At 55.0% G+C, this 27,433-nt stretch overlaps 1 protein-coding gene across 1 annotated transcript; it reads right to left on the reverse strand.

The window, feature by feature from the left end:
• Window positions 1–1,440: 1,440 nt before the first annotated feature.
• RBPMS2 (RNA binding protein, mRNA processing factor 2) lies at window positions 1,441–27,172 on the reverse strand. Its single transcript, XM_045540924.1, has 8 exons — window positions 26,796–27,172; window positions 11,303–11,380; window positions 10,694–10,732; window positions 9,852–9,914; window positions 9,440–9,590; window positions 8,812–8,960; window positions 2,841–2,910; window positions 1,441–2,566 (listed from the first exon to the last, which is right to left on the reverse strand). Exons 1-7 carry the CDS (start codon window positions 26,892–26,894, stop codon window positions 2,848–2,850), a joined length of 642 nt encoding a protein of 213 aa, XP_045396880.1. The 5' UTR covers window positions 26,895–27,172; the 3' UTR covers window positions 1,441–2,566; window positions 2,841–2,847.
• Between the last annotated feature and the right edge of the window lie 261 nt (window positions 27,173–27,433).

The following is a 27,433-nucleotide window of genomic DNA, read 5'->3' on the forward strand; positions in this document are numbered from 1 at the left end:
CGTGAAGGAGGCCCCCCAGGGAAGCCACAGGCACAGGGGCCTTTAAATTATGGAGCAGCTTTTCTTAGCCCCTCTAAGAGCGGCCCAGGCGCCCCAGCTAAATAATTCACCACCTTGGGAAGACCCAGTGGTTCCTGAAGTAGGTCAGGCATGTGCTCGGTCCTGGGTGGGGGCGGCAGGCTGGGCAAGCCTTGCTCGCTTGGCAAGTGGCAGCTGGTCCAAATACTGCAGAGAGGGGAGGGGTACAAGCAGGAAAGGCGTCAGCCCCCCTTCTCTTCCCGGCACAACACAGCCACCAACACCCCTGCTCCCAGAGCCTCTACTGAGGCCCAGGTAACCCACCCCGCTGCCACCCAGTTACCTACAGGGCCTATGCCTGGCGAGGCTCCTCCTCCGCCCTCATAGCACCTGGGTTGCACGTGTCACCTGAGCCTCTGACAGCCGCCACACTCATCAACAGTGACCACCGCAGGCTCAGGTCGCCCAGTGCAGGGCTGGGATTCAGGAGAAGGGGTGAAGCAGGGAGTGGTCACCCAAGGTGCAGGTGAGGACGTGACCAGAGGTAGCCACTTCAGCTTTGCTCCAGGCAGGGCTGGAAGGAAACCTGGGGGGGCGGGGCAGGAGCTGGGGCCTCTGCTGCCCTCCCTCTCTAGGCAGGGCTTTGGGCATGGGCTGGCGGCGGGGCACAGGGCAGCTATCCCAGGACTGTGTGGAAAACGCCAACAGTGAAACCACCAGGTCAGCAGGCCAGCCCTCCAGTAAGAACTGGAAAGGATTTCAGCCACCCCTTCACAGGAGGGAAACTGAGGCCCCAGTCACAGAAGGGAAGAATCAGGGCTGCTGCAGGAACCCTGACACCTGGCCCAGGCCAGCCTCTGCTCCTGGCACTGAGCAGCTTCTCTGACCTTCACACCCCTCTGCTCCTGCCCCCAGCAATCAGCTGCAGTGTCAGTTGTGGTGCAGAGCCTGCAGGCTGGAGCAGGTTAACTCTTTCCGGGCAAGAGCCCTGGGTCCTTCCCGCCAAGCACAGCCTCACAAGATGAACGCCAAGGCCAGACACCGCCCGAGGAGCTCAACATTCCAAACCTGAGTCCTTTGCTACTAGAGGGCTTGAAGAGACCACAGGCTGTGAAGGGTTAAGCCAATGAGAGAGGGAATCTCAGTCCCCACCCTCAGAATTGCTGAAATGAGGAAGTGAAGGGATTAAGCAGAGTGGGCTGACAGCTGTAGGACCCTTGGGCAAGTCACTTCCCCTCTAGGACTTTTTCTTTTAAACTACACAGAGGGGGAGGAGGAAGAGGCTGAGTGCCAATGTGCCCTCCCCAGACACACCGGGCTGGGCCCACCTCGCTTCCTTCCCCACAGCTCTCACCGTCTCTGGTCTGCCCGGGGAGTGGCAGTCTGCGTCCCGTGGAAGGTGGAAGCAAAGGCCTGAGCGCAGTCATTTTGACTTTTTTTTTATTTTGCATTTCATATATTATCCAGTTTCACATTCTAACAGGATCAGCAATTACAACAGCCACCTAGTCTCCCAAGTCTGAAATGGCAAGACGGTCACAGCTGCAGCTAAAGGTAAAGCACTGATATGCTCACAAAACAAAACAAAATTGCACAATTTTTCCTTCATTTCATTTCTCTTAACCGAATGCCTGACACAAAGCCTTTTGCTGAAGAATGGAAACCCTTTTCTTCTTCACGCCTCAAACTAAACATTAAACTCATCTGACAGGGCGAACAAGGTCTCTTTAATAATTAATGGTACACACATGAAAAATCCTTTATGATGCATAAATATTTTGTTACACAGGGTACAAAAATACTTTTCACGGTTTTGGTTGGTTTCGAGGTTTAGAAAGAACGAGGAGTGACGGCGGGTGGGGTACTCGACAGAGAGGGAAGCAAGGTGGGCAGAGAAAGGGTTTTCTCAGGATCATTGGCCCATCTGAGGAGGAAGCAGAGGACCCTAATTTGCAACGAGAAAGCAAACGTTTGCTGGGCGGTGGTGGAGCCTGGAAGTGTGTGGGGGTGGCGGGGGCGCCAGGCCCTCGGGGCAGGACCAGCCACAGGGCTGGGTGGGTGCAGGGGTGGGTGGAGAGGGACCAGGCATGATGAACCACTGATGGCCAGGACCTGTTGCTATGGTGACACAGTGGGAGAACAAACTGTACACTTACATATACACAAGTTTAAGTGTCTTAATTCATGCCAGAAAACATGCAAAATTAAACGCCTTGTTTCCTTGAGGTGGAGCTACAGAAGCAAGTTTGGGCGGGAGGTCAGGCCTTGCTGGGTCCCGGTGAGGCCCCCAAGCTGGATCTGGGTGCCCCAGCAGGAAGGTCCCCAAATCCTCCTGGGAAGCCTGGGGGAAAGGTGTTGGGGCGCAGAACCGGGCTGAGGAAGAGGAGGGAAGGGAAATAGGAAGCAGTCCACTGAGTCAGGCTTCAGATTCACAGTCTCTGGAGGACAGCAGCAGCTCTGCACAGGCCGCCTGGGGGCAGTGGAAGCTCAGGGCGCCTACTTAGGCACCACCATACAGATTCCAGAACCAACTCCCCGGTGACAAGACCTGGACGGAGGGGAGAGAGGTGGCCATGAGCAGAGGTGTAGGACTGGACTGACCGCAGGCCTTCCCTGGGGGAGAGGCTGCACAAGTGGGTGGCAGGTGGTCACAGGGCAGGAAGAGGAGGGAAAACGCCAGCCGGACGCACCAGGGAACGAGCTCTGGGCTCGGCCTCGCAGTAGCAAGTGCCCAGGACTCGGGCCGAGGGAGGAACCACAGCCCTGCAGGAAGTCAGAGTCTAGGGCAGTTTTCCAGCTGGGCCCCCAGGGCCAACACTTACTGAAGAACTAACAGAACTGACGATACTTCCATCCTTGCTGGGTGGTATCAGAGGAAGGGTACCAGCGCACCTGCAAGAGAAGCCAATGTCAGCAGCCAGCTGTGCCGTCCCTTCCCTCAACGGGGAGCCTGGTAACATGGCCTGCAGTGTCCCTGCTCGAGTCCTGGTTCTGTCACCGACTGGCTGGCAGACATTGGGCCAGTTACTCACCTCTAAGCACCAGTGTCTTCATCCTGAAAACGGGAAAGCACCACCTGATCTGCCTCCTGCGAGGACAGGGGTGCAAGGGAGAGGCTATGAGGACGTGTTCTTCTCCACTAAGCCCAATCCAGGTGGGCCACGCTAGGCCAGGGGGGCCTTGCAGCTGGGGGCGCTGATGCTGGCAACCTGCCCTTCACTGGGAGAGCACGGAATTCCCAACATCAGTAGGAAAATGAACCTAACAAACTTTTGCTCGACTTCTCTGTGTCTCAGTGTCAGGTAGATGATTAAGACACGGGGGGTTGTGAGCAGCAGAGAAACAGGATGGAAAGACACTGAAAAACCAAGTCAGGGTGGTATCCCAGACCGGGGTCCTGGGTCCCTGTAGGATTCTTCAGAGAAGCCACAGAGGAGACCCAGCCAGATGCTTCCCCACGTGGACCTTTCCATCCCTCCCATTCCCCCATCACAAGCCTCGTAGGTCTCGAGGTTTGGAACCTACCAGCTGAGCCCTCAGGTGCAGCCCTCTAGAGCTTCGGATCACTGTCACCAGTGCCTGGCAGCTACCAAGACCCTGGCACTTGCCAGAAGGCCCCACAGAGCAGTGGCTCCAAAGCTGGATTCCCAGAGACTGGCCAAGAAAACGACGTGCACCCTCCCTGCCGTGGGCAGGTCGCCAGCAAGGCAAGCCACACTGGCTGCCAAGACCGCAGGGCCGGCCGCCGGCCCATTGCACGCAGTGGAGCACGTCTGCCCTGGCCTGACCCACGGCCACCTGGCAGGGCATCACAGGACACGGGGAGGGAGCAGCCAGAGAGGGGGGCCCTCAGTCTCCTTAGGAAGCGGGGGCAGCCCTCGAGAGCGCTGTGGAAAGCGAGCAGAAGCTGGGCATGCGGACAGCTCCCTTGAGGCCGGGGCAGGCAGACCCAGTTACCCACTTGGCTGCCTGGAATTTCTGCCTCCTGGGTAAACAGAGAAGATATCAAACAATGCCAGGCCATCTAGGGGCTGATTGAGGCTTCTGAAGAACTTGCTCCTGTGCCCCTCCAAATTCTAGGCGTTTTGCACAGCGCAGAATTCCAGCTACCACATGCTCTCAGGAGTCGGGCAGGAAGTTAGGGCTGGCTACCCTAAGATGCCAGCATATTGGGTACCTGGCAGGACCAGTCCTAGGCCACCCAGCCAACACTAGCATCTTCCCTGGGCTCCAAGGATGTAGCAGTGCTGTCATCAGGACACTGTTGACCCCAAGAACCACCTGAATTGAGCCCCACACCACAGAGAAAGAGCCGGGAGCCTCCTCCGGCCTTTGAGCTGTCCAAACTCAGGGGCCGTATTTCCTGTCCTGCCTCCTAAACATCTGCAAGCGGTTCCTTCCCTTCCTGACTGACAGCTGTGTGGGAGGAAACTTCTCTTGCCCTTTGCCAGTCATGGGATGCCCTCTCAGCTAGAAGCTTGGCTGGACGCTAGAACTCATTCCATGAGAGGGATGCACGAGGAAACCTGCAACCCTGCCACCAGAGAAGCCTGCGGCTTGGTCCAGCTCAGGGAGCCCTGACCACCGCCCTTCGCCCAGCCTCCAGCGGGGCAGCCCCACAGCAAGGAAGAGCTGACTGGCTGTGTGTCCTGCAGGGCCGGACAAGGGGAGAACTTCGGATGACAGAGTGGGAGGGACTCAGGAAGCCTCCAACTTACCCTCTTTTACTAATAGGGAAGCCGAGGCCTTGGGAGACTGCTTAAGGCCTACCTCAGCGCATCTGCTAGATCCTGTCCCACCTCTCTCCACAAGGTGCTGTGGTGGCTGCTGCCTCCAAAGCAGCAACTTCCCCTCCAGCCTGAGATGAGTCAGATGACTCCTTGGGGAGAGAGTAGAGGCAAGCTCCCACTTACGGGCTCAGGATAGCTACACCACTGATGCAGAAGGATGCGCTTAGACAGGCTGCTTTTCCATTTCCCTCGGATGCCTGGCACAGGCCCATGGCCTGAGTCCTCTAGAACTGTGGTCCCCAATCCCTAGTCTGTGGCCTGGTACCGCCCATGGCCTGTTAGGGTCTGGGCCACAGAGCTCTGCCCCCCACCACACACCCTCGTGGAAAAACTGTCCTCCATGAAACTGGTCCCTGGTGCCCAAAAGGCTGGGGACCGCTGCTCTAGAAGGAGCATGTCTCTTCCTGGATTTCTTCTTCCTGCCCCAGCTCTGAAGAGGAGACTTCCAGGCCCAGGTGGGCAGCTGCCAGTGTCCTTCCAGGGCCTCCAGCTGTCCCCGGTGGGTAGCAGGGGCTCCTGAGAGGCCATCCCACAGGCTACAACGACCAGGCTCCAAGAGGGCTGCTCCAAAACGAAGAGGGCAGGACACAAACTTAGCCCTCTCTCAGATCTGGGGACTAATTGAGAAAGTATACTAAGAAGCAGGCAAAGGACTGAATCTACACGAGAAGAGATATGAACAACAACAAATAGGAGAGCCTCACTCCTCAGAAAGCCAATTAAAACACTGCTTAACTCAGACTGGCAAGACTATACTTTGACCTTTTAATAGTTCTAGGAATTTATCATAAGGAAAACAAAACAGGAGAAGTGCCCAGAGAAGTAAAGACGAGGACATCCACTGCGGTATAGCCTATCAGTAGCAAAAAGTTGCATAATAGACACCGCTGACTGACCATCTACAGGCAGCTGGCCACAGCTGGACAGTGGTGGACTGGCCAGGCATGCAGCATGCAGGCCTATACTCGCTGACATGAAAAAATGTCCTAATATTCAAGTTTTAAAAAGATTAAATAGATACAGCAATTTTTGTAAAAGATTCATACCTATGGATTTATTCACACACCTCTGAACTACCTACTAAAGCTAAGGACTAAAAGTACTTTTTAAATTTTTTTCCCTGAAGCACAAATGAGCATAAAAAGTAGTGGTCTTCCGGGGAGTAGGATGATAAGCCAAAAGGAGGAAGAAAAAACCCTGCCTGTCTTTTTTTCCATCAATGCAGACCCACAACAGCTAATGCTTATGAAGCTCTTACCACATGCCAGATGCGGGTCTAAGTAGTTTTCATAGACCAAGTTCATCGGATCCTCACAAAAACTGTATGAAGTGGATGCTATTCTCACCTCCACTGTGCAGATAAGAAAAGAGAGGCAAGGGAGTTTATGTAAGCTTCAGGTCACCAGCAAGGGGCTAAACAAGCTTAGGGGAAAAAGAGCCAGGAAAGACGCCCATTTCCTCAGGATGAAATGGAAAATGAAATCCAGTCTGGGAGGACCCTGGGATGCAAGAAGAGACAGAATCCTTGCTTGTGGGCACCATCCTTGTGGGTTACGCCCCCTGTGCCCCTGCCATCCACTCCTGCTTTCATGCCTCACCCTCTGAAAGGGGAAGATTCTATCAAAAGGATTGGAAGGCCGAGCAGGATGGCCTCGTGCCAAGACAGAGTGGGACCAAACGACCTCCAAGTCCCTTCCTACAGGTTTGGTCCCTGCAGCCACACGGCCATGGAGGCTGCCTGCAGTGTAGGTGCACGTGTTGGGGTAGACAAAGGAGGTCTTGGTTCTCAGCCCCTCACCCCTTGCCCCCAGGCACAGGAAAAACTCAAGTCTTTCTATTGGTCCTTTGGGTTCAGAACAATCCACTTAGGATCAACAATGTCCACTTCCTTTATTTAGATGCTTTTAGCCTCCATCTCTGGGATAGCGCTGTTGGGAGCAAGGAGGGGACTCTTGGAGAGAAAAGAGAAAGTGTTATTCCTTGGAAAATGCTTTCATGCATATTACTGCATTTGGCCCTAACAGCTCATTTCACTTGTTCAGAAAACCGATGTCCAGAGAGTTTGAGCAGCCAGTACAGAACTGATGACTGCCAGTTCTAATCTCTTGCCATTAATCTGCCTCCCCACCCCCACCCCCCAAAACACGCCCACTGTCCTTTGGAGTGGCCTCCACTCCAGTTCAGTCCCAGGAAGGCCCCAAGGTAGGAACAAGGCACTAGGAGAACAGCAGCCTCAGAGAAGACTCAAGGGGGACCCAGACAATAATGGTATTAAATAACAATCACGATCATCTGCACTTCTATGGCACTTCCTCTGCACTACCAGGCTAACATCGGGCCCTGGGGGTAGGTACTATTATCACCATTTTACAAAGACACAGAGAGATTAAGTAACTTGCCCAAGGTCATACAGGTGTTGCAACACAGAACCAGGACTTGGATAGCTGCAGAGCTGGGTACGGTGGGAGACAACTGGGAAGGAAGATGTCAGGAGGGCCCAGCCCTGCAGGATGGAGGTCAGAGCCAGGCCCAGAGGGGAAGATCATGTAGCTGATTGTGGCAAAACTGGGATCACATGTGAGGACAGGAGACGGGAACCTGTGATTTCCCTGCAGTTAGACCCACCCCACTTGGCCCAGAGTAACTGCTCAGGTCCAGGACGGAGGGGTTTCCTGCTCCCTGCTCTGTTCCAGCCACAGAACTCTGCAGTAAGTACCTGCCAGGGGAAGATCTTTGCCACCTGTCAGTCTTCCGGTGGGGCAAAGCACCTCGGTACAACTGGAAGTTGCTGTGGCCAGGGAGAATTCCCCTACTGGGGAAAATGCTTTGCTAGGGGAGTTGGCCCTGGGTTTGAATGTCCCACCTCGGAACTGGTGAACCCAGATGTCACTAAGTCCCTCACAGGGCCTGAACATGGATGTGCACTGCACTCTTGGCAGGCTGCGAGACTCCTCCCATCTCTAGCTTCTGCATCCTGTGAATGCTCCCTTGCCTCCCAGGCCCCTCCTATTGGTCAGGCCAGGCAAGGTCACAACAACCTCAATTCCCTCCCTCTCAACAGCACAGCACTCCCCAGCTGGGCTGCTCTTCCCCAGGCTCAGCTCTCAGCCTCTTGGCTGATCAGAGGCTGAGGAGGGCTCAAGGCTGCCCCTCAGCCCTGCTCCTGTGGCTGCCTGGCGGCGTCCTGTCCACATGCTGGGCACTGTCCTGTCATCGCCATTGTGAGGCACCTCCCCACCCCCCACCCACAGTGGGACGAGGGTACTCTGCTCTCAGCAGTGAGCACCTGGGCCTGTGTTTCTGGCAGAGTCAGATCAGAGGAAACACCGGTGTGGCCAGGGGTCGGGCTCTGACCTGCCTGCCCCTCAAGCACCTGGCCTGGCCCTGGGCCCGGAGCCCTCCTGGCCCCGCTCTAACCCTCCCTCTTCCTGCCCCAGAACAGGCTCACGGTGGGCAGTGTCCAGCCTTCACAGAAACAAGAGCAGATACTCAAGGAGCTCTTCGTATGTTCCAGGTACAGTTCCAGCACTCGCACAACACTTCACAGGTCTTAACATCTAATTCTCACCACAACCCTAGGGCAGATTATATTATTCTTCCCATTTTCCATATGAGTAAGAATCAAGACACAGAAATCTTAAAAAGCTTGAAGTCATGAAGACAGAAAGAGGCAGAGAGGCAGGTGGTCTGGCTCTGGAGACCATACCCAGGTTGGGACACGAATCACGGTTCTGTCACCACAGAACACAGTCCAGTGCCTGGCTGTGCGCTCAGGGGTGGCTGAACCACAGCTGGTCTGTCCCTGCACTCGCGGCATTCAGCCTCCAAGGGGCCTGCGGCTCTTCTGCTCCCTCTCCCCTGTCAGGTCCCTGGGACCTAGGCTTCCAAACCATCAGAAAGACAACAGTTCTGCTGCAGCTCTGGGACAGCAGTGGCCCACCTGCCGGCAGGTGAAAGTCTGGCTGGCTTGGAGCCCTCGCTCTTCCCCGCCACAGGGGCTCACCTGAGCGTGGAGGGCGGCGGTGGCGGCAGTGGCGGCTGGGTAGGTGAATGCAGCGTGGGAGATGGCTGGGGTCAGCTCTGTGGTGTACAGAGGGTAGGGGGCCCAGGCCTCCGGGGACGCAGGGATCAGAGCAGCCCCCATCAGGTCATCTGCAGGGGGAGACAATGGCCTCTGTCGTCAGAACACTGGTCTCGCCTTCCAAACACAGAAGGCAGCCCAGCACTACGGTTGAGCCATCAGCTCACACTGAAGCAAGACCCCTCCACGCCCACCCCAAGACCCTAAAACCAGGGAAGGAAGCATGGCGTGAACTTGGCCTGGCGCAGTGAGCATCCCGTCTGCTTCAAGAAGCTCTCAGGTGGGCATCAGCCCATCTCACCAAGAGAAATCAGAGAAGCCTTCAGGAAGGCTGAGCAGCCTGACAGCTCAGGAGCTCAGAAGTGGCTGCAGGGGAGGAAGGAACCCTGAAGTCTGAGATGGGCAGCTGCGGATGCAGCAGCAAGAAAAGGGGCAGATATGCAGGACCGAGCCCCTCAAGAAGAACCTGTCTGCTTGGTGTGAAACTCCACTAGGGCCGGCCAGCCTGGGCCAAGTCAAAGGGCAGAAGGCGGCTCAGAGTGCCACTCACAGGGGTCCCGTGCGATGAAGTGTGCTCCTAGGGCGGGGTGCACGTTGCTGGGATTTGGTGTTGCCATTAGCTTGCTCTTGGCCATCTTGGTGTTGGCTTTGGCAAACTCTAGCCTCAGGGTCTGCGGGTTCTCAGGATCAAAGCGAATACCCTACACAGGAAGGAAAGAAAGAGAAAGACTTACTCTGTAGGACTCAGACTGCAGTGGGTATAGAAGGGCCCCAGAAACAAGCTTGCCCAAAAGACCTGCCCCAGCAGTGGAAATGCTGCTCGGGGCCGCGTGAGTAACGGCATTTGGCACAGACGGTGCAGCCGAGGACTCTGCCCGGGGACGGCTAGGGAATAAGGTCCATCTGGACGCCCATTGCCTAAGGTCTATGGGTCAGAGGGAGACCGTTCTCCGCCTACTCACATTCAACGCATTCTTGGCCACTTCTGCTCCTGCCCGGCTGTCAAAGATCACAAAACCAACAGGCTAGTAGGAAAAAGAGAGAACACCCTTGCATCTCTCCCAGATTCCCTCTTTCCCTCCAAAACAAAACACAAGAAGCATCACTGAAGTGCAAGTAGTATTTGTTCTGCTGACGAGAACAGAGAAGGAAAAAGAAAAACAACAACAAAAACCCTTGCCCGCACCCTCCCTAGTTCAGCTGGAGCAGCAGGTTAACATGCACCAAGTCGAGTCTCCCTCCTTGGTAACACATTGTGGGAAGTGATGCCAACAGAGCTTTCATCCACTGAATTAAACATCGCCCTTTCAGTAAAAGTCTTTTTAAATGCATGTAGATAATTAAGTTCCAGTGTTTTCCCTGGCAAGAAAGGAAAAGGGACATGCATGTATCAAGGGCACGGGAAGGCTCTGGGTTCAATCAAACAGCAGCAGGTTGAAAACTTCTCCAACTTCATTTTGCCAAGGATCGTCTAGACCCCGAAGGGCCCCGGAGGCTGTGAGCCCTGGCCTCCTTCCGTCAGGAGTCAGAGCTCAGCTACCAGCTCTACCGTTCTCAGCCACAGGGCCAGGCAGTGGCTCTCAGATTCCTACGAGCCAGACAGGGAGGACCAGGGGCTGACTTGGGCTTGGGCAGCTAATAAACAGGCAGTGGGTCCCGTGGGGGCCGTTCCTCAGCCCAGGACAGCAGGGAGCCAGTCTCTGCTGCCAGATGCCTCACGATTAGGGAAGGGTTAACAGACCGCAGTTCCAAGCTCAGCAGTCAGTCCGGGCTGGGAGGCAGAACAACCAGGGAAAGCAATTACCTGTCTTGCGGTGAGCTTGATCAGGGACCCTTCATATCCCTGTGGAGAGAGGTGGCTGTTATGGGATGGTCAGACGCCTTTGCTGTGTTAACCCAGCACTGCCCCCGTAGGCCCTACCTTTCCTCAGTGCTCCCCTGAATTACTCTCACCCTCCTCCCCCCAGGGTCAACCCACCCTGACCTCCAGCGCCCCATGTTCTCAGCCACATGGCCCAGCACGCTGGCTGGGCGTCACGCGGCAGCACTCATCATTTCATGCATAAACTCCCGTTTGCTCCACTCAGTCGTAATCCCGGAGCATAGACCTTACATGTTTTCTCATCTGCAAACTGAAAAGGCTACACTGAATCTCAAAGATTCCTTATATGGCCACGTCTATTTAAAGAGTCTTTATTGTCTTTACAGACGAGGAAACAGGCCCAGGAGGGCTAAGCGGGTGGCAGAGGCAGCATGTGAATCAGCACAACCAGGACAGAGAGCCAGGCCCATGCGTGTGGTTTCTGGTTCACTTTCCTGCATCTTCCGCTGCCCCGTCTGGGTCAGAGATTCACTCCTGTTGCTTCTCTCCAGCCCTAGGCTCTGCCCCATGGGAAGCCAGGTCCTGACTCACCTTGAATGGCCGGAAGAGCAGGTAGAGTTCTCTGGGTTTAATGTCCACAGGGAGGCCGCTGACGAACAGCGTCCGAACCTGGGGACAGAGACCACAGTGGTCAGGGCCAGGCTGGACAGGAAGGACAGGGTTCATGGCTCTTCTTTCAGGCAGGCAACTGGAATCCTCCTAGAGCTTAGGGAGGAATTCAGTATTTCCTGGGCCTCCTTTGGACACCAAGGCAAATGGGCAACAGTTTCACAGCACTGAACTTTCCAAAGCCCTCCGTGTGCCTGCCTCCCTCTAGGTTCACCCTGGAGGTGTCACTCAGCAAGCATCACGCTGGCTGTCTCCCGCACAGACGCAGGCAAACAGAGGCAAGAGTGTACAGGTCAAGCATGATGCTCCTTCAGATGAAGGACCCCTCGGAGAATCTGAAGAAAGCTACAGTGCCTTTCCCTAAAAAAAAAAAAATGCACGTGTAAAAATGTACATTTTTTTCAGATGAAGCCCACGGATGCCTGGTTGAGAGGGTCTGTCTGGTCTTGGGGACAAGCAAGGACATAAAGGAAACCCGAGTGCTGTGCCACACCATGCCCTGGCAGGATTTTAACAGAGGGCCCAGCACTTTCTCCTCCACCTCCGCCTACACTACACATAGGCCCTTCGATGGCAGAGAGCGTGCTATATTCTTGCCTGTATGCACAGCTCCTAGCACGGTGACGGTACTAACCATTTACTGAACAGGGAATGGGTAACGAGTCAGGAATGGAACACTTCTGCTCGGTTTTGAAGAACAAGTAAGATCTTGCCAGCTTCACGTGAGGCAGATGATGCTGTGAGTTATGAGCCTTGCCCTCACCACGGTCACAAGGTGGTGGCAAAGCCGGGTCTAAACACCGGCTGTCTATCCTGCGACTCCCGCCAAACCTGACCTCCTGAACTGCAGGTGAGGTCCAGGAGAGGGGGCCGGCAGAACCACTTACCTAATTTATTGCTGCTATTTACATGCTGCTGACACCCCATGCCAGCCTAGATCAGCCAATAATTGTGATGGGGAGGGGAGATTTTTCCATAGTTTATATCCATTAGAAACATGTCTTGAAACCATGGCTTCCTGAATAATGAAAAATCTGAACGAGTAGAGCTTCCCTACACACTAGACTCCTGTTTGCAGCCACGACTCATACTGCTAAGCCAAGGACCGGTCTCAACTCACCACTGCAGATTTAAGAAAAGGTTCACGAGCCTCACTCCATCACACGGCCACTCCCGAAAGCATTTAGTTGCCCACAGCGGGTCCCATCCTTCTCCAGCGCTATCAGAGAACCTGCTCCACATTCTAGTGGTGGCCTGTTAAACCCAGGCAACAGCCTTTTTGAGACGATGGCTTGTACCAGGAATCTGGGGTGGTGTCAGGCAAAGTTACACGCAACACACGGAGATCTCAACAGAGCCAAGAATTTGTCAAAGGAAACCAGCCAAGATAGCTGCGGGTTACCGGTGTCACCACCCCCACCCACACAAGAACAACTCCCTCTTCCCTCGTGTAGTTTTTGCCAGGCACACCCAGCAGAACCTCTGGCCACTCGGGACACATCTCCCTGCTTTGGTCCAGCCTTTCCCCTCACCAGACAACAGTTACCAGCGTCTGCTCCCAGGCCTGGCGTGAAGGCTGTTCACATTTCACAGCCCTCGGCAGCCCTGTGCCCCTGTCTACACAAGTCGTGCCCTGCTCCTGGCAGCACCTGGGAGAACCAGACAGCCGAGGCTCCAGCGTGGGCTAAACCGACCTCCTGGACTCTAGAACACAACAGCCACAACCCCCAACAGGCCCTTCTGCCCTTTGATGTAAGGGCCTTGAACTGTACATGTAGGTCCCCAAACAGAAGTGACTTGCCCAAGGTCACACGCTTGTTCTTTAAAGGCACTAGACCTGGGACTCAAAACCCAGGCCTCCCTCCTACAATCCAGCCTGGCAGAGGAGACACCTGCCAGGAAAGCACGGCAGGACCTGAGCACAGGGTGGCTCAGGGTCTACCCCACACCACACCCCCAGAGGATGGGCTGGAAGAGCACGAGCTGCCAGGGCCCTGCTGGGAGGGGCCTAGATCAGCTCCTCCTCCCTTCTCCCTCCTCCCCTGATGGCAGGACCTGGTTTGGGTCAAAGACCCAGTGCCAGAGCAGCCCCACAGAAACCTCTGCTTCAGTTCTCCCCAGGGGCCACATATTGTACCAGGGCTAATTTTAAACCCTTCCTCAAATGGCTCCTTTCTGCCCAGACCTCCCCAGAGGTCCCTTCCACAGCAAGTTCTCAGCACAGTTTCCTGCTGGGGTGGGGACGGGGATGAGGAGAGGGGATCATTCCTTAGCCCCAGCTCAGATTTTTGCTTCCAGCCTCCCCAAGCCCCACCTGATGACACTTTTCCTTGGGTTTCCATCTTTGAGGTTCTGAAGTGTCCAAAGGGTATACTCTGGCTCCCGCCCTGTCCCTGGTTACCTCTCAGGAAACAAGTGGAAGTGTCAAGGCAGTTATGGACTAGGTGGTGGGTCCCTGTCTGCGGGGAGTCTGGGAGGCTAAGTCACAGCAAGTCTGACCTGAATATTCTCCATGGTTCTTACCTCTAGTGGATGATGCCCCTCCTGCCTATGTCCTTGGGTAGACAGGGAAACTGAGGCCCAAAAAGGCTCAGTAACTTGCCAAGGGCATACAGCTTAGCTCACTGGGGAAGAAAGTCAGGTGAGACCCAGACACCCGACTCTGCCTATGAGGACGGAGAGAGTGGCACCCGGGCAGCTGCGTTAGCCCTGTGGGCGGGTTAAGGGCTGCCATGCATCTACTCAGTGATGAGGGCAGAAAAAGGGGAAACTGGCAAACCAGGGGTGGGGGTGTGTGCATGAGCTCAACACGCTGGTCAGCACACTTGGGACAAGAGGTTCCAGAGCCTGCATACCCTCCCGCTTCGGCAGGCCCACCCCAGCCCGTCCACTCCAGGTCCCTGGCAAGTGCCCACAAGCTGCCCACGCAGCCCGCTGGCCTACACCCCCCCACTCCTTAGCTAGAGGGCCCCCACCCTTCAGGACCCTCTGTTTCCTTACTCCTCTTTCAGCCCTCTGAAGTCCTCCCGGCCCCGAGGACCCCCCCACCACACCTCACACTGTTCCCTCCAGTCTGAGCTCAGCCCCTCACCTTGGCCGTGTAAAACTTTAGAGACGGAACGTTTCTATCTTCCAAAGTGCCTGGAGTCAGCCCTCAGGATTTGGGACCTCCCCTGCCTCTACACACCTCAGTCCTTCCATGGAAGAAACTCACAGGCGGGGACCAGATGTGGCCCCGCATGGCAGAATGACACCATAAATGGCAAAGACAACAGGCTTTAGTTAGTGACACTGGCGTTTGCTTCCCTGCTTTAGGCTTGTCCTGACGAACTCGCTTCATCTTTCTGAATCTCAGTTTCATTTACCTGTACGAGGACCTCACCCCTCAGGTACCACGAGCTGTTTATTTATTAAGGTTGTGCAGTGAGGCTGGGTGGGGTCCAGGTCAGACTGGAGCTGGGAAGGTGGTGAGGTGTCCTTAGGCGGTCACCGGATTCTTTAGTTTTCCTCTTCCCCAGGGAGGGTAACGTCAGGGGTAGAAGGCACCGCGGAGATCAGCCAGTTCAACCCCTTTATTTTATAGATGAGGAAACTGAGGCTCAGATCAGGGTGGCAAAGCAAGCTGATGGCACAGCCTGGATCCCTGACGGATGGTGGGGACAGTGCCACATGCAGTTACTTCTTCAAGGCCTGGCCAACTAGTCTCGTGTCTCGGGTGGGCCTTGGGGACCACTCCTCCAATGCCACTTTCTGGTGCCAGACTCAGGGTAACAGGACCTGTCACTCAGGAAAGAGGCTGGATGCAGACAAGGATTCAGGTACCAACAGCTGGCTGATGCCAAGAAGGGAAGATCAACCAAAGAACCCGTGTCCTGCCTGTCCCACAAGTTTATTACAAGAATTCAACACAAAAAAATGTTTTAAAGCATTTGAAGAAAGCCTAAGGGGTGATTCACACAATCCCCAGGCTGTCAGGAGGCACCAAACTCGTTTACTTGGGCCCCTCTCCTTCCACACTCTCACGCCTGCTGCAGAAGTGTCCACACACCCCAGGGGATTATCTCCCTCCCGTCCTAAAATGTGAAGAGCATCTTCATGACAAGTAACAGCAGACGGTGCTAGGACCACGGTCATGTCCTCTGCACAGTTGGAAGAAGCTTGTAGTTGGTGGAGCAGGTAGTTGGGGGAGACGTGGGGAATGGATGGAGGATCCTCAGAACTCAAAGAAGATGCACGTTGAGAACTACTCTGCTGCTGGAACCAGCTGGACGCACCAAGTTCAACATGGACAAGGAACTTGGCCACGGTTGTGACCCCATACAGAACATCAGACATGGCTGTGTGGCCCTTACAAAGGTCAGGAGCAGACCCAGCCTTGCGAGGGGTCTCGGCCAGTGCCACGCCTGCCTAGGGGAACTGACCAGCTCTTGGCACAGCTGCGTCCCTGCCCAGCAAGGCTCTGGGGGCTCTCTCTTCTTAGGCGAGTCCTGCTGCCTATCTTCCCTCTAGAGTCACTGGCGGGGGGAGGTGACAGAGGGGTCCAGCCCCCTTCTGTCAAGTCCACCCCACAGGTATCACGTGCTGGCAGGCTTCCTGGACTTGTTAGGTCTTGGTGGCCAATTGTTTGTAAGCCTGACTCCCTCAGAGAGAAGGCTGTGTGTTCTTGGGCTCTTTCCCTCCTGCCAGTGCTGGACCTAGAGTGCCTGGGGGCTCCCAACCACCTCTTGACCCCTTTACCTTCTCTGTCTCCCCTCAGTCTCACTCCCAGTGCCAGGGTCATAACTTAGCACTGGGGGTGCAGGGAGGGGAGTCCCCCTCTGGGTAAAGGCAGGTTACAATGTTGAATCCCACCATGGCAGAGGACCTGGTTCCCGAGGTCACCCAGCCCTCTCCTTCAAGAGAGTGTCAGCTACAAGCCAACATCCGGTTTTCCTTCTTCCTCCACAGCTCTCTCCAGCCCAGAGGTAAGGGGTCCTTTTTTAGACATAAGAGAAGTAGGAAGAAGGGGGTCTGATAAACCCATTCACATCTGCGAGTCAGTGATATTCTTCCTTCAGACAAATTGACATTTTTTTAAAGATTTTCAGAAAAGATTAAACTAAACAAGCCTCCAGAAGCAAGGTGACAGTGATACCCAAGACATCAGCCTAACGGCACAAATTCAGGCTTGTGTGGAAAAGGCTTCCTTGCAGGCAGGACTCAGCCACCTTCTGTCAGCCAAGGCAGATACCTCTGTTGGCCCTGGACACCCCCGTGGACAGACCTGTCATTTAGCTGCCCCCAAGGAAGGCCACTGCCCTGGACAGCGGCTGGTCAGGTATCCCTCCTCCCAGGGGCACACACAGGGCCCACCTCACACGGGGGTCCTGCGGGAACAGGGGATGGGGGTGGCGGGGAACATGGGGGTGCTCTACACAAAGGGAAGCCGCCACTGAGCAAGGCCCTCATGAGGAAGGGGACTGGGACACGGGGTCAGCCATGAGCCATGGCCATGGGGCCCTCCCTCCCATCGAAAAGGACCCCATACTCGCTCAGAGACGTGGCTGGGGCCTGGAAACTCACCAGGTGAGGGAGGGGAGGGACAGACCCAATGTTGAGGGCTCCAACTCCTCCCAACCTTGCTGACACAAAAGACCTCCTTTGTACCAGGTATTAACACTCAATTTCTCAAACATGGCTAAGAGGGCAGGCCCCATAAGTGCTGGCTGCTATTAGAGATGGAAAAGGTGAACACTGCTTTCAAAACCAGTGCCATGCCCAGGGACATAAATCCTCACCCTTTGACCCTGGAGGGCAATTACAGCCTTTGTCAAACCCCTGCCCTGGAATCACCAAGACAGGATGGACTCCAGGGACCGCCAGCCAGAGGACAAACCCTTCTCCAACAGGGATGCTGAGGCCGGAAATTGTCAGGGCCACTCCCTACTCTTCCCCACCCCCAGGCGACCCACCAGGCAAATCTCCCCTCAAGGCAGACTCTGGGCCTCGGTAAATCCCTGCCTCACAAAGGTTGAGAATTTCCACACCCAGGAAAATTTACTCCAGGCAATAGAAATATCCTACACAAGACAGAAAATGATTTTTGAAAACCGATCATTTGCAGCAATCCTCTGGCATCTCTAAAAGTTAGGATTCAATCTGGAAAGGAGGAACTGTTTCAAGCGTCCACTCCATCAAAACGTTCAAGTAATGCACTTGCTTGGGACCCCGCCTACTCGCTGCTTACCGCGAGAGCTCCCGGTGTCATCTGGATGGAAAACACAACTTTGGGAAAGGGGTGGGGAGCGGAGGGAAATCCAAAAAGGGAAAAACAAGCCTCTTATAAGCCCCTCCCACATCCTTCCCCAACTCCCAGCCCTCAGCAGCAACCCAAATACAGAATATTTGAGCTGGAAGAACCTTATTTTTAGATGAGGAAACCAGGACCCAGGGTCTAGTGAGTTGCTTGCAGTCACCAAGCAGGTCAGAAGCAGCCCCAGTGCCCCGGGCTCATGAGTAAATGGGCTTTTGCAGACCTTGATCTCACACGGACTCACTCAGACCCAGTGTGGCCAGCCTGAGGTGCCCAGGAACAAGCGGCCTTCAGCTGTTGGGCAGAAATGGCAGACACAGAACCTTGCACAAGGCTGGGGTGGGCACGGGGGATGTCTCACTGGATGATGCTGTGATGAGTCCTGCACAGTTAGTCAGAGAGGTCAAAGGAAAGCCCACCAGACTGCCAACGCCCAGCAGCTGAGCAGCCTGTGCCCGCTGACTGTGGGGACGTGGGGCAGCTGGAGCAGGGCCCGGGCCACCCCCACCAGCCCAGACCTCGGGGGTTTATGAGCTGCAGTCTACATTATATAAAGTTTATGGCTTTATTATTATAAAGACACTGAATGTGTTTTTTTTTTTTTTAATTTGTGTCGGTCATCTTCATACCCGGATCTGATCTGGCTCCCCCAAGGGAAAGAGACCCCACTGAGAACCAGAAAACACCTGCTGACCAGACTTGGACACACAAGCAAAAGAGCCTCGAACAATGGTCAGGAAGCCTGGGTTGAAGTCCCAGCCCTGTCACCGGCCATGGCAGGTGGCTTCCTGGCCTTCCCTCCTCAGCCTCAGCCATAAAGAGGCCGGAGGACTAGTCTCAGGGTCCCTCACACTCCAATATTCTCACATGACAGACTCTAAGGATAAGACTTGGGCACCATCCTCCATCTGCTCAGAGCTTCCATGCTTCCTTCTGCCCACAAGAAGGCAGAGGAAATGGTGAAGAAGGGGACAGAGAAGAGAGGGGAGAACAGGAGGTCAGAAGCCAGCTCCTGGGGCCCCAGGCCTAGCTGGGCCTGGGAATTTGAGGGGGTCTCTGCCGGGCCAGTGCCGGGGTGGCCGAGCAGAAACCTCAGGGCAGTCACCCCTCGGCGTGGTCTTGCTTGCCGGGTTTTTCTCCTTGTTGTGTGTGTGTCTGTGTATGTGTGGGACGGGGGGTGTTCCTGCCTGGGTCCTGTGCTTGGGCTTGGCACCGGCCGGTTACTCACCCCTCCTGGGGAAGAGTAGGCCCTCTGAGTGGGGCCACTTGACGCGAGGTGGATGGAATGTAGCGACATGGCCTGCAGACCCGGGACTTATAAGGCACTGAACAAGGACATGGGGAAAGAGAGCAAGCAGCACGCAGCCAGACAGGGGATGTGAACCTAGACACACGCTCCCAGAGCCCCATGTGCTCTCAGGACACGCTTCCCATGCTTCCGGCAAGGAGCTCAGGGGCTGCTCAGCTACCCAGGCTAGGACACAGCCCACATTCCCTTCCAGGCAGCTCCCACCTAGCCGATGCCTGACCCCAGAGCTTACCAGCGTCAAAGCTTGACCCAGTGTGGAGAAGTCCGAGACTCAGGGTGGGTTCTAGTGCTTTGCCTACCCCTGCTAACTCCAGCCCCAAATCACACGTTATCAGGGCTTGGCTGCAATTTGAAGTTTCATTCCTTTACACAAACCATTGACATGTGAGGCTGACAGTCCTTTGATGTAACAGGTAGAACAGGAATGGGGCCCCATTTTACAGATGAAGAAACCAGCTCAGGTATCAGGTGCCTGGCTGGCTAATGGCAAAGCTGAGTGTCAAGTCCAAGTTGCCTGGAAAGTTTGGGGCTCTTGCCATAGACTACAATGTGTCCTGGAGTCCCAACTATGTGTAGGAGTAGGGGGAACCAAGCTGGGGTAATAAAAGGTTCCCTAAAGGAGGGGCAGGGCTGAGCATATATAAAGTGGTAAATAAGAAAGCTTCAGACCTCATTCTCCAAGCTACTTCTAAGCCCCAGAAACAGAAGGCTCAATGCCTTGGGAATACACTTGGTCAAAGCCTGCAGTGTGCACTGACCTACACCTCATCCAGGGAACCAGACCAAACAGAGCATGAGCCTGCTATGCAGGCTGGCTGAGATGGGGGCAGGGCCTGCTTTCCACCTGGCTCCAGACAGAGCCAGGAGCCAGGACTTGGCCTTCAGAGGCAAGGCTCACTGGGCCCCGCAGTATGGAGGCCTCCCAGGTCCACCCTCCTCCCCCATCCCTTCTGGTGCTATGAAGTCAGCTAACAGCTAACACAGATCTATTGCCTGCCTGAGTGCACAGCAAGGGTTGCAGTTGCCACCACTGCCACAAAACACCCCACAGAAGGGACTAGATCCAAGGCACTGGGCTAGGGGATCCCTACACCCCTCTTCCTAGCTCCTAAATCAACATCTGCAACCTTTAAACCATGTGAGGCCATGCCAACATGCAGCATGGAGCCCACCAACCCTGTCTCATCACTTGATGAGGGCAGATGATGAGTGACTAGAGAGATGTTTCCTAATGTAATGCTCCTGTGGGAAGAGGGTTTCTGTTCAGGGGTGGAAGCTGCTTCTGAGACCTGTATTCTGGTTTGGAGCTCCCCTGTCCCAAACACAGTAGGATCCTTCCATCCCAAGCTGCGCCTGGACATGGCCACAACTACACATCAATAACAGGGACAAGTCTAGGCAAAAGCTGGAGGGCACATAGAGCCTTCATAGCAACAGAGATTCTCAGAAATGGTCTCAGGTCCTATTCCAGTATCCTCTCCCCACCCCCAGTAAAAGCACAAGACCCATTTGTGGAAAGGGAGGTTGGCTAATCACAAAGAGGGACTAAGGACTCCAGACCTATACCATGGCCTGGTCCAGGTCAGGTCTTGCCCCTTCTCCCTGGGGGTCCTATGCAGCCTTGAAGGCTTGTGACAGCCAAGAACCTCTGCCCAATCAGCCATGAGTGACCAATGGCCAAGCCGGATGGACGTGGGCAAACCCTCTTACCACACCCAGCACCTGCTGCATTCCAGAAGCTTCCAGCACTGATGGAGTCACCAGTGGACTCTTCAGGAAGGGAGGGCTCCACAATCCTGCCACCTGTCTAGCCTTGGCATATCTCAGAGGTAACTGTATTCTTTCCATCCAAGGGTGGAAAGTGGGAAGAAGCAGAAAGCAAGAAGACCATGATGGTCCCTGTACAGGCAGTGGATGGGGTCCTGGCATATGAAGCCTTGTGAGCTGTCCACAGCTCCTACCGCATAGCAGTATGGTTTCTGAAGTGCAGGCAACAGGCTCTGCCTCACTGCCCCATGGCTTTGCTAGGGGCATGAGGACCCCTCTGGGGCAGCCATGGGTAGGGGGTGACTGAGTAACTGACACAGCACCAGATGTCACTGCTGCCCATAATCAATGCCAGAGTAGAGGCTAATGGCCACTGAGCCATGCTGGCTGTGGTTCAGCTATGGGTAACCTTGGACCAGGAGCTCAGCACTCAGGGCAGGTGGGGCCAACTCCTCCTCTACCTCTCAGGACTGTGTCGAGGCCCATTGGGATAAACAGGTTGGGAGCGGGAGAGCAAAGCAAAGGCCCAGCGTCTGCAGTTCACGGCTTCCTGTCCTTACAGCGCTGCCAGCCCCACCCAGGAAATGGGGACGAGAGGAAGCCAGCACGTCCAAACGCTGAGTGGGATTTAGAAGCTGGTTCTCTCCGGGGCGAAGTAGCTGGGCTGCCCATATCGGGGAAGAAGGGGACAAGGAGACCCAAGGGAACGGTGCCCCAGAATGACAGGCACGACTTTAGAGCAAGTGCCATTTCTTTAGTTGAGATGCCCAGAGCAGTGCGCAGTGAGAGGGATGTGAAAGCGGTCAGCCCCAGGGACAGACAATAAGGGGGTATGCCGTTTGTAGAGCATTTAAAATAAAACTAGCTCCGTCTGGTTTTAATTATCCCCATGTGATGGCAATTCTAGGTAGAATCTGTGATAAAATGCTCCTCCTGGTAAAGGCTGACAGCTCCCATCATCTAGACTTGGGATGTCTCTAACCCAAGGGAAAGTAGGCTGGATTCAGTTTCTGGGCTTCTACTTGGGACCCTGGCATCACTCAAAGCTCAGCCCTCAAAAACTGATTACAGACACCTTTTCTGCCCCCACCCCCAAGTCTCACCAAAAACCCCAATACAAAACCGCAATACTATCTGCTGAAGAGCAAACGCAGGGTTCAAATCCCAACCTCCCCACTTAATAGCTACATGAAAGTTACTTAGCATCTTTGTGCCTCAGTTTCCTCATTTGTAAAATGGTGATAATTAACAGAAGTACTTCATAGTGCTATTGTGAAGGTTAAATTAAGAGTTAAAATGGGCCGGGAGCTCATGCCTGTAATCTCAGCACTGTGGGAGGCTGAGGCAGGAGGACTGCCACCTGAGCAAGAGCAAGACCCCCATCTCTACAGGTATCGTGGTGCATGCCTGTAGTCCCAGGTACTTGGGAGGCTGGGGCAGGAAGATCGCTCCAGCCCTGTAGCTTGAGGGTGCAGTGGGCTATGATGATGTCACTGCACTCCAGGTGGGAAGACAGAGCAAGACTCTGTCTCAAAAAAAAAAAAAGTTAAAATGGTAAAGTGCTTAGAACAATGCCTGGTACAAATACTACATACAGTTTACTATTATTAGTACAGCCTCTCCACTAGATTATTTAAGCAGAGGAAACACATCTTCAACAACCCCTAGGGAGGAGGGGAACCTGACCTCCTTCCAGAATCTGCCTGGATCTACCTGTCTGGGCCCTGCTTCTAGGTAAGACCCCGGAAGCACAGAAGCCTCCCTTCCCTCATACTCAAAGCCTGCAGACAGAGCATTAAGATGTCTAGATTCTTTCAAATGCTTTTGATGTCAAATAAAAGAAAAAGAGAAGTGCCTAGGTCACACACTGGATCCCAGAATTCCTTTATACTCATCTAGAGTGCCTAACCTGGCCTAACCTTCCATCCCCACATCTCAGGGAGAGCTGACCGCTAACCTCTCAGTGGTACCAAGGACCTGGTTGTTTCCTGACATCCCTCTGAGGACACACGATGAACCCTAGGGACGAGGCCTGCAAGGAACTGCCTTGTCCTAGCCCACTGGGGTGGGGTGGAGGGCAGCGAGGGGCCAAGCCTTTTAGGTCAAACTGTAGCCCCCTTAGCTGCCATTAACTCCTGCCTTTCTATAGCTTACCATTAGACTGGCAAAAACTTAACTCTTAGAAACTTATGGCCCCAAATCAATAATCTATGCTTCCCCTCCCAGGGCTATCCCCCAATTAAAAAACTTAGGCTGGGTGCAGTGGCTCAGGCTGGGCATGGTGGCTCACGCCTATAATTCCAGCACTCTGGGAGGCCAAGGCAGGAGGATCACTTGAGGTCAGGAGTTTGAGATCAACCTGAGCAACATAGCAAGACTCTGTCTTTACAAAAAACAGAAAAATTAGCCAGGCATAGTGGTGCGCACCTGTAGTCGCAGCTACTCTGGAGGCTTGCTTGAGCCCAGGAATTTGAGGCTACGGTGAGCTATGACTGAGCTGCTGTACTCCAGCTTGGGCTACAAAGCAAGACTCTGTCTCCAAAAAAAAAAAAGGTTACTATAACTTAATGCCCAAAATTATCAAATTGTACATATCAAATATGTATAGCTTTATGCACGTCAATCATACCTCAAAAAAGTGATTTAAAAAAATTACTGTAATTTAGTATTATTACCTCATACAGTCATTCCTTGGTATCCAATGGGGACTGGTTCCAGGATCCCCCAATATCAAAATCCAGGGATGCTCAAGTCCCTGATATAAAATGGCACAGTATTTGCATATAACCTACAAACATCCTCCCACATAGTTTAAATCATCTCTAGATTACCTATAATACCAAATACAATGTAAATACTATGTAAATAGTTGTTACACTATTTTTAAATTTATATTATTTATTTTTATTTTACAATATATTTGATCCACGGTTGGTTGAATCTATTAATGCAGAACCCACGGATATGGAGGACCTACTGCATTATAAAAATAAGGCCTCCATTTTCAAAATAAAAAAACCACATTTACCCCTCCCCAGAGACACTGTAACTAGGCATCCCTCCATAATCACTCAGACAGGACATGCTTGGGGCTGGGGTTCAACAGCTCAAGCCTGCCACAGCAGGTCCTTGTGTTGTGCTGTATTACCTCACCTGGTTGCTCTAGCTCTAGCCAAGACTCACCTGGGGGACAGTAGAGTCTCCAGATTGAAAGGCACACTCAGCTCATCCCTTTTATTTCCTGCTGCCTTCCTTAGCTTTCAAAGGGTATCAAAACTTTGAACATATCTCCCCAAGTGGCAGAAAAACGCCATTTTCTCCCAAACCCCATGTGATCTTAGGCTGTTTGTCGTGTGGCCCCCAATATCGCTACAACATGGTGAATGCCTGGTAGTTGCCCAAACAAGCCATGTGGTTCTACAAACCACCCCCAAAGACACTTTTCTACATGCTATTCCCTCTTCTTGGAATGCCTTGTCTACCCCCTGAGGTCTAACTACCTCCTACTCACCCACATCTCAGAGAAGGCTGACCGGTAACCTCTCAGTGGCATCATAGTACCACGTGCTGATATTCCCTTATTTTATCTACCATTGCATTTAACATACCACCACTTCCTGGCAAGTTCTTCTCACCTTCTGGGCTGAGACCTTTTCACCTGCATCCCTACCCTATACCACCCCTGTCCAGAAAAGGAACCTAATGCATATATGGATAAAACCTATGGGTAAGGTGGGCAAGCAGGGAGAGTCAAGGCTATACAAAACAGTTTAAGACAAGCAACCTCACTGATAACTCCCAGCACCATGAAAATACACTTCCTCTCTAGCAAACTAGCACCTTTAGAAATTGAGGTCTTATGGTGGACAGTAGGGTTCCTCGTAGGCTTGCTCTAGCTAATCTCCAAGGGTCCATTGGGAAGCGCCAACCTGGGTTAGCAATGGAAGTAAACCACCAGCCATGCAGATGTTCCAGATGGTGGCTCTCAGGGGTTGCAGAACTGACTGCCTAGGGGGCATTGTAACTAAAGGGAAGGAGTCCAATTCCAGCTCAAACCACCAATTCACAACAGAGCCCCCAGCAGAGGAGCTCTTAGCCCACCATTCAGAAGGCTGGTGCTGGTGGCAGCGGCAGCCATGCTTGCCTTTACCAGACCAGAGCAGACAGACACTGAGCTCCAGGAGATCCCCAGGGCCCTTAGGTTTGGACCTCAGCTAAAAGTGAGCCCATGCCCCTGTGCAAGTACCAGTCACATTGACTCTGAACCACCACAGGACTGCAGCCCATCTCAACCCCCAAGAAAGAATAGCAGGGATCCCACTCTTTGAAGATACTGTCCTCTCTCCCAGAAAAGGTACTTAGGGTGGCCAAAACCTTAAATGCTTTTTTCAAGACTAGCCTGGCCACAGGGCTCACCTTCCCCAGCTGACAGCAGTGGGTCTGAGGGTCAGCCCAGCTCCAGACTCTCAGGCAGCGTGAAGTCAACCCTTTAGTAGAAGTGGGGTTCTGGGTCCTCACACAGTGTCACAGGAGACAGTGCCCTCCCCCAATTTCAGCCCACAGAGGGTCCCACAGATACTCCACATAACAGCAACCCTGTCACTCTCCCATAACTGACAGGGGAGGTTCTGAACAACCAGGTAGAGCCAAGATGGGGCTGAGGTCCCCAAAGCCAAGGGCCTGTGGGCATCAAGGTCCAAAAAGGACAAGGCTTTCAGGGGCCAAAACAACCCCACCACCCTCCAGCGACAAGAGGACAGATGTCGGGCCCTCCCTTGCAACACTTCAGTGTTGTATATTCTTCCCTTCCCCCTAAAAGCAGGGATCCAGACCTAGATTCTCAAGATGTCATGCCATCGGTGTACCACTGTGGCCGCGGCAGGTCTCTGCACTGCCAACAGTGGGAGCTGGCAGTGCTGAGCCCTGCCCAGCGGAGGGCCATCACCATCATTCCGGATCAACCCCACAGCACAAGGGAGGGGAGCAACACCAGCCCCCACCAGGGGCTCTGCGGTTTCTCCCCCAGACCAAGGGGAAGGACGCTCATGGTGGATAACTGGCCTTTGGTTTCCTGGGCAAAAGCATAACAGGACTGCACAGGAAGGGTCTCTCAGCCCTGGAGTGACACAGCAGAGGCCAGAGGCCCTGCGAAGCTGTCCCTTTTCACACCAGTTGTGGTCTCTGCCAGCCTATCTCCGAGTCTTTATTCGCTGAGAGCTTCAGGGCTTTTATTCACTACCCCATCCCACACACGCATCCTCCTCACTGTCCCATTAACCGCCCAGCTGCTGGTGATTCCACGAAGCCGCCTCACACTCCCTCCCTTTAGCTTATGATCCGCCTTTCCTTGCAGGATCCCACCCCGGCCAGCTCTGGGGTCCTGGCTTGACTGCCAGGGCAAACCCAGAGGAGGAGGAGGAACTGAGTGTCTTTAGTCATCTTTTTCCCAAGTCTAATTAAACTGCCGGCTCACCTCTGCCAAAGCCCAGGTTCTGGGACTGTGGAGAAGGCCCGCCCACCCCCCTCGACTACAGCTGGAGTGAACTAAGGTGTCGGGCGGCCGGCCCAGGCCTCCAAGGTCACCGGGAGGGGTCAGGGTGGAAAGGGTAAGGGAGTGAGGGTGCCGCCCGCAGGCCGTGCTAATCCCGCTCAGCTCCGTCCAGCCGAGGCGGGGTCCCGGCCACGCGGGAGGTGCGCCTCGGAGGAGGGCAGCGAGGCGGGTCCCGGGTGGGGAGCCAGGGACGCGCTGGCCGCAGGCATGGGACGGATGCGGCGTCGCTCGCCCACTGCGGGGACGCCCGGACGGCGGCCGGCGCGCCCCGCGCCCTGGAGGGCGGGGAGACAATGCCCGCCCGGCGGGGCAGTCCAGGCCGCACGCCCCCAGCCGGCCGGACACGGGCGACTCCTGCCCGGGCGACGGGCAGCGGCGGGAAGGCGCCGGGAGCGATGGCCGGACTGACCCAAGCGGCGCGGGAGGCCTCGCTCGCTTGTCCCACGCCCACCTCCGCGTGCACTTCACCCGGCAAGCCCGGGGGCCACAAACCCACCTCCTCCTCCAGGGCGCCGCCGGAGCCCGTGCCGGTGCCGGTGCCGGTGCCCGTGCCCGTGCTGGTGCTGTGCTCGCCGTCCGGCTTCAGGTTGCTCATGGTGCGGGGGAGGGGGTGGCAGGGGAAGGGAACGCGGAGGGCGAGGAGGTGGGAAGGGGCGCGGTGAGCGGTGGTGCGCTCCGGGGGTGCTGGGCGGGTGGCGGTGGGGGCCCGCGGGACGGTGAGAGGGGCAGCCGCCGCGTCGGGCTGGGGTCACATCAAGTTTGGCGGGTGCAGGAGGTGGGGAGGGGGTGCGGCGGGGGAGGCACTGGGAACCGGAGCCGAGCCGGAGCGGCCGCCACCTCCGCCTTTTCACTGCGACCGGCTAGTGCGCCCGCGGCGGCGGCGGCGGCGGCGGCAGCGGCGGGGGGCGGGCGCCGGGGGAGGGGGCGGGCGCCGGAACCGGCCTCAGCTGGGGCCCGGCCAGCCCCCTCGCCCGCCCCCCTCGCGGTCTCCGGGGGAACGCGCAGCCAATCCCCGCCGCCCACTGCGGGCTCGCCCCGGCCGGCCGCGCCGCGCCGGCCTCCGCCTGGGCCTTTCCCCTCTGCCTTTGGGCAGCTCTCTCCCTCTCTTTCCCCCACTCTCTTCTCCACGACAAG

Source organism: Lemur catta, chromosome 1, assembly GCF_020740605.2.
Source record: "Lemur catta isolate mLemCat1 chromosome 1, mLemCat1.pri, whole genome shotgun sequence".
In the NCBI taxonomy this organism is placed as follows: domain Eukaryota; kingdom Metazoa; phylum Chordata; class Mammalia; order Primates; family Lemuridae; genus Lemur; species Lemur catta.

Bases quoted from the DNA above. Each gene is read 5' to 3' on its own strand.
- RBPMS2 (XM_045540924.1), bottom strand. From the start codon at position 26,894: ATGAGCAACCTGAAGCCGGACGGCGAGCACAGCACCAGCACGGGCACG. The intron at 11,381-26,795 runs GTGGGTTTGTGG...CTCTGTCCCCAG, and splicing joins GCGGCGCCCTGGAGGAGGAG to GTTCGGACGCTGTTCGTCAG. The intron at 8,961-9,439 runs GTGAGTGGCACT...CTCCCCCTGCAG, and splicing joins CTTCATCGCACGGGACCCCT to ATGACCTGATGGGGGCTGCT.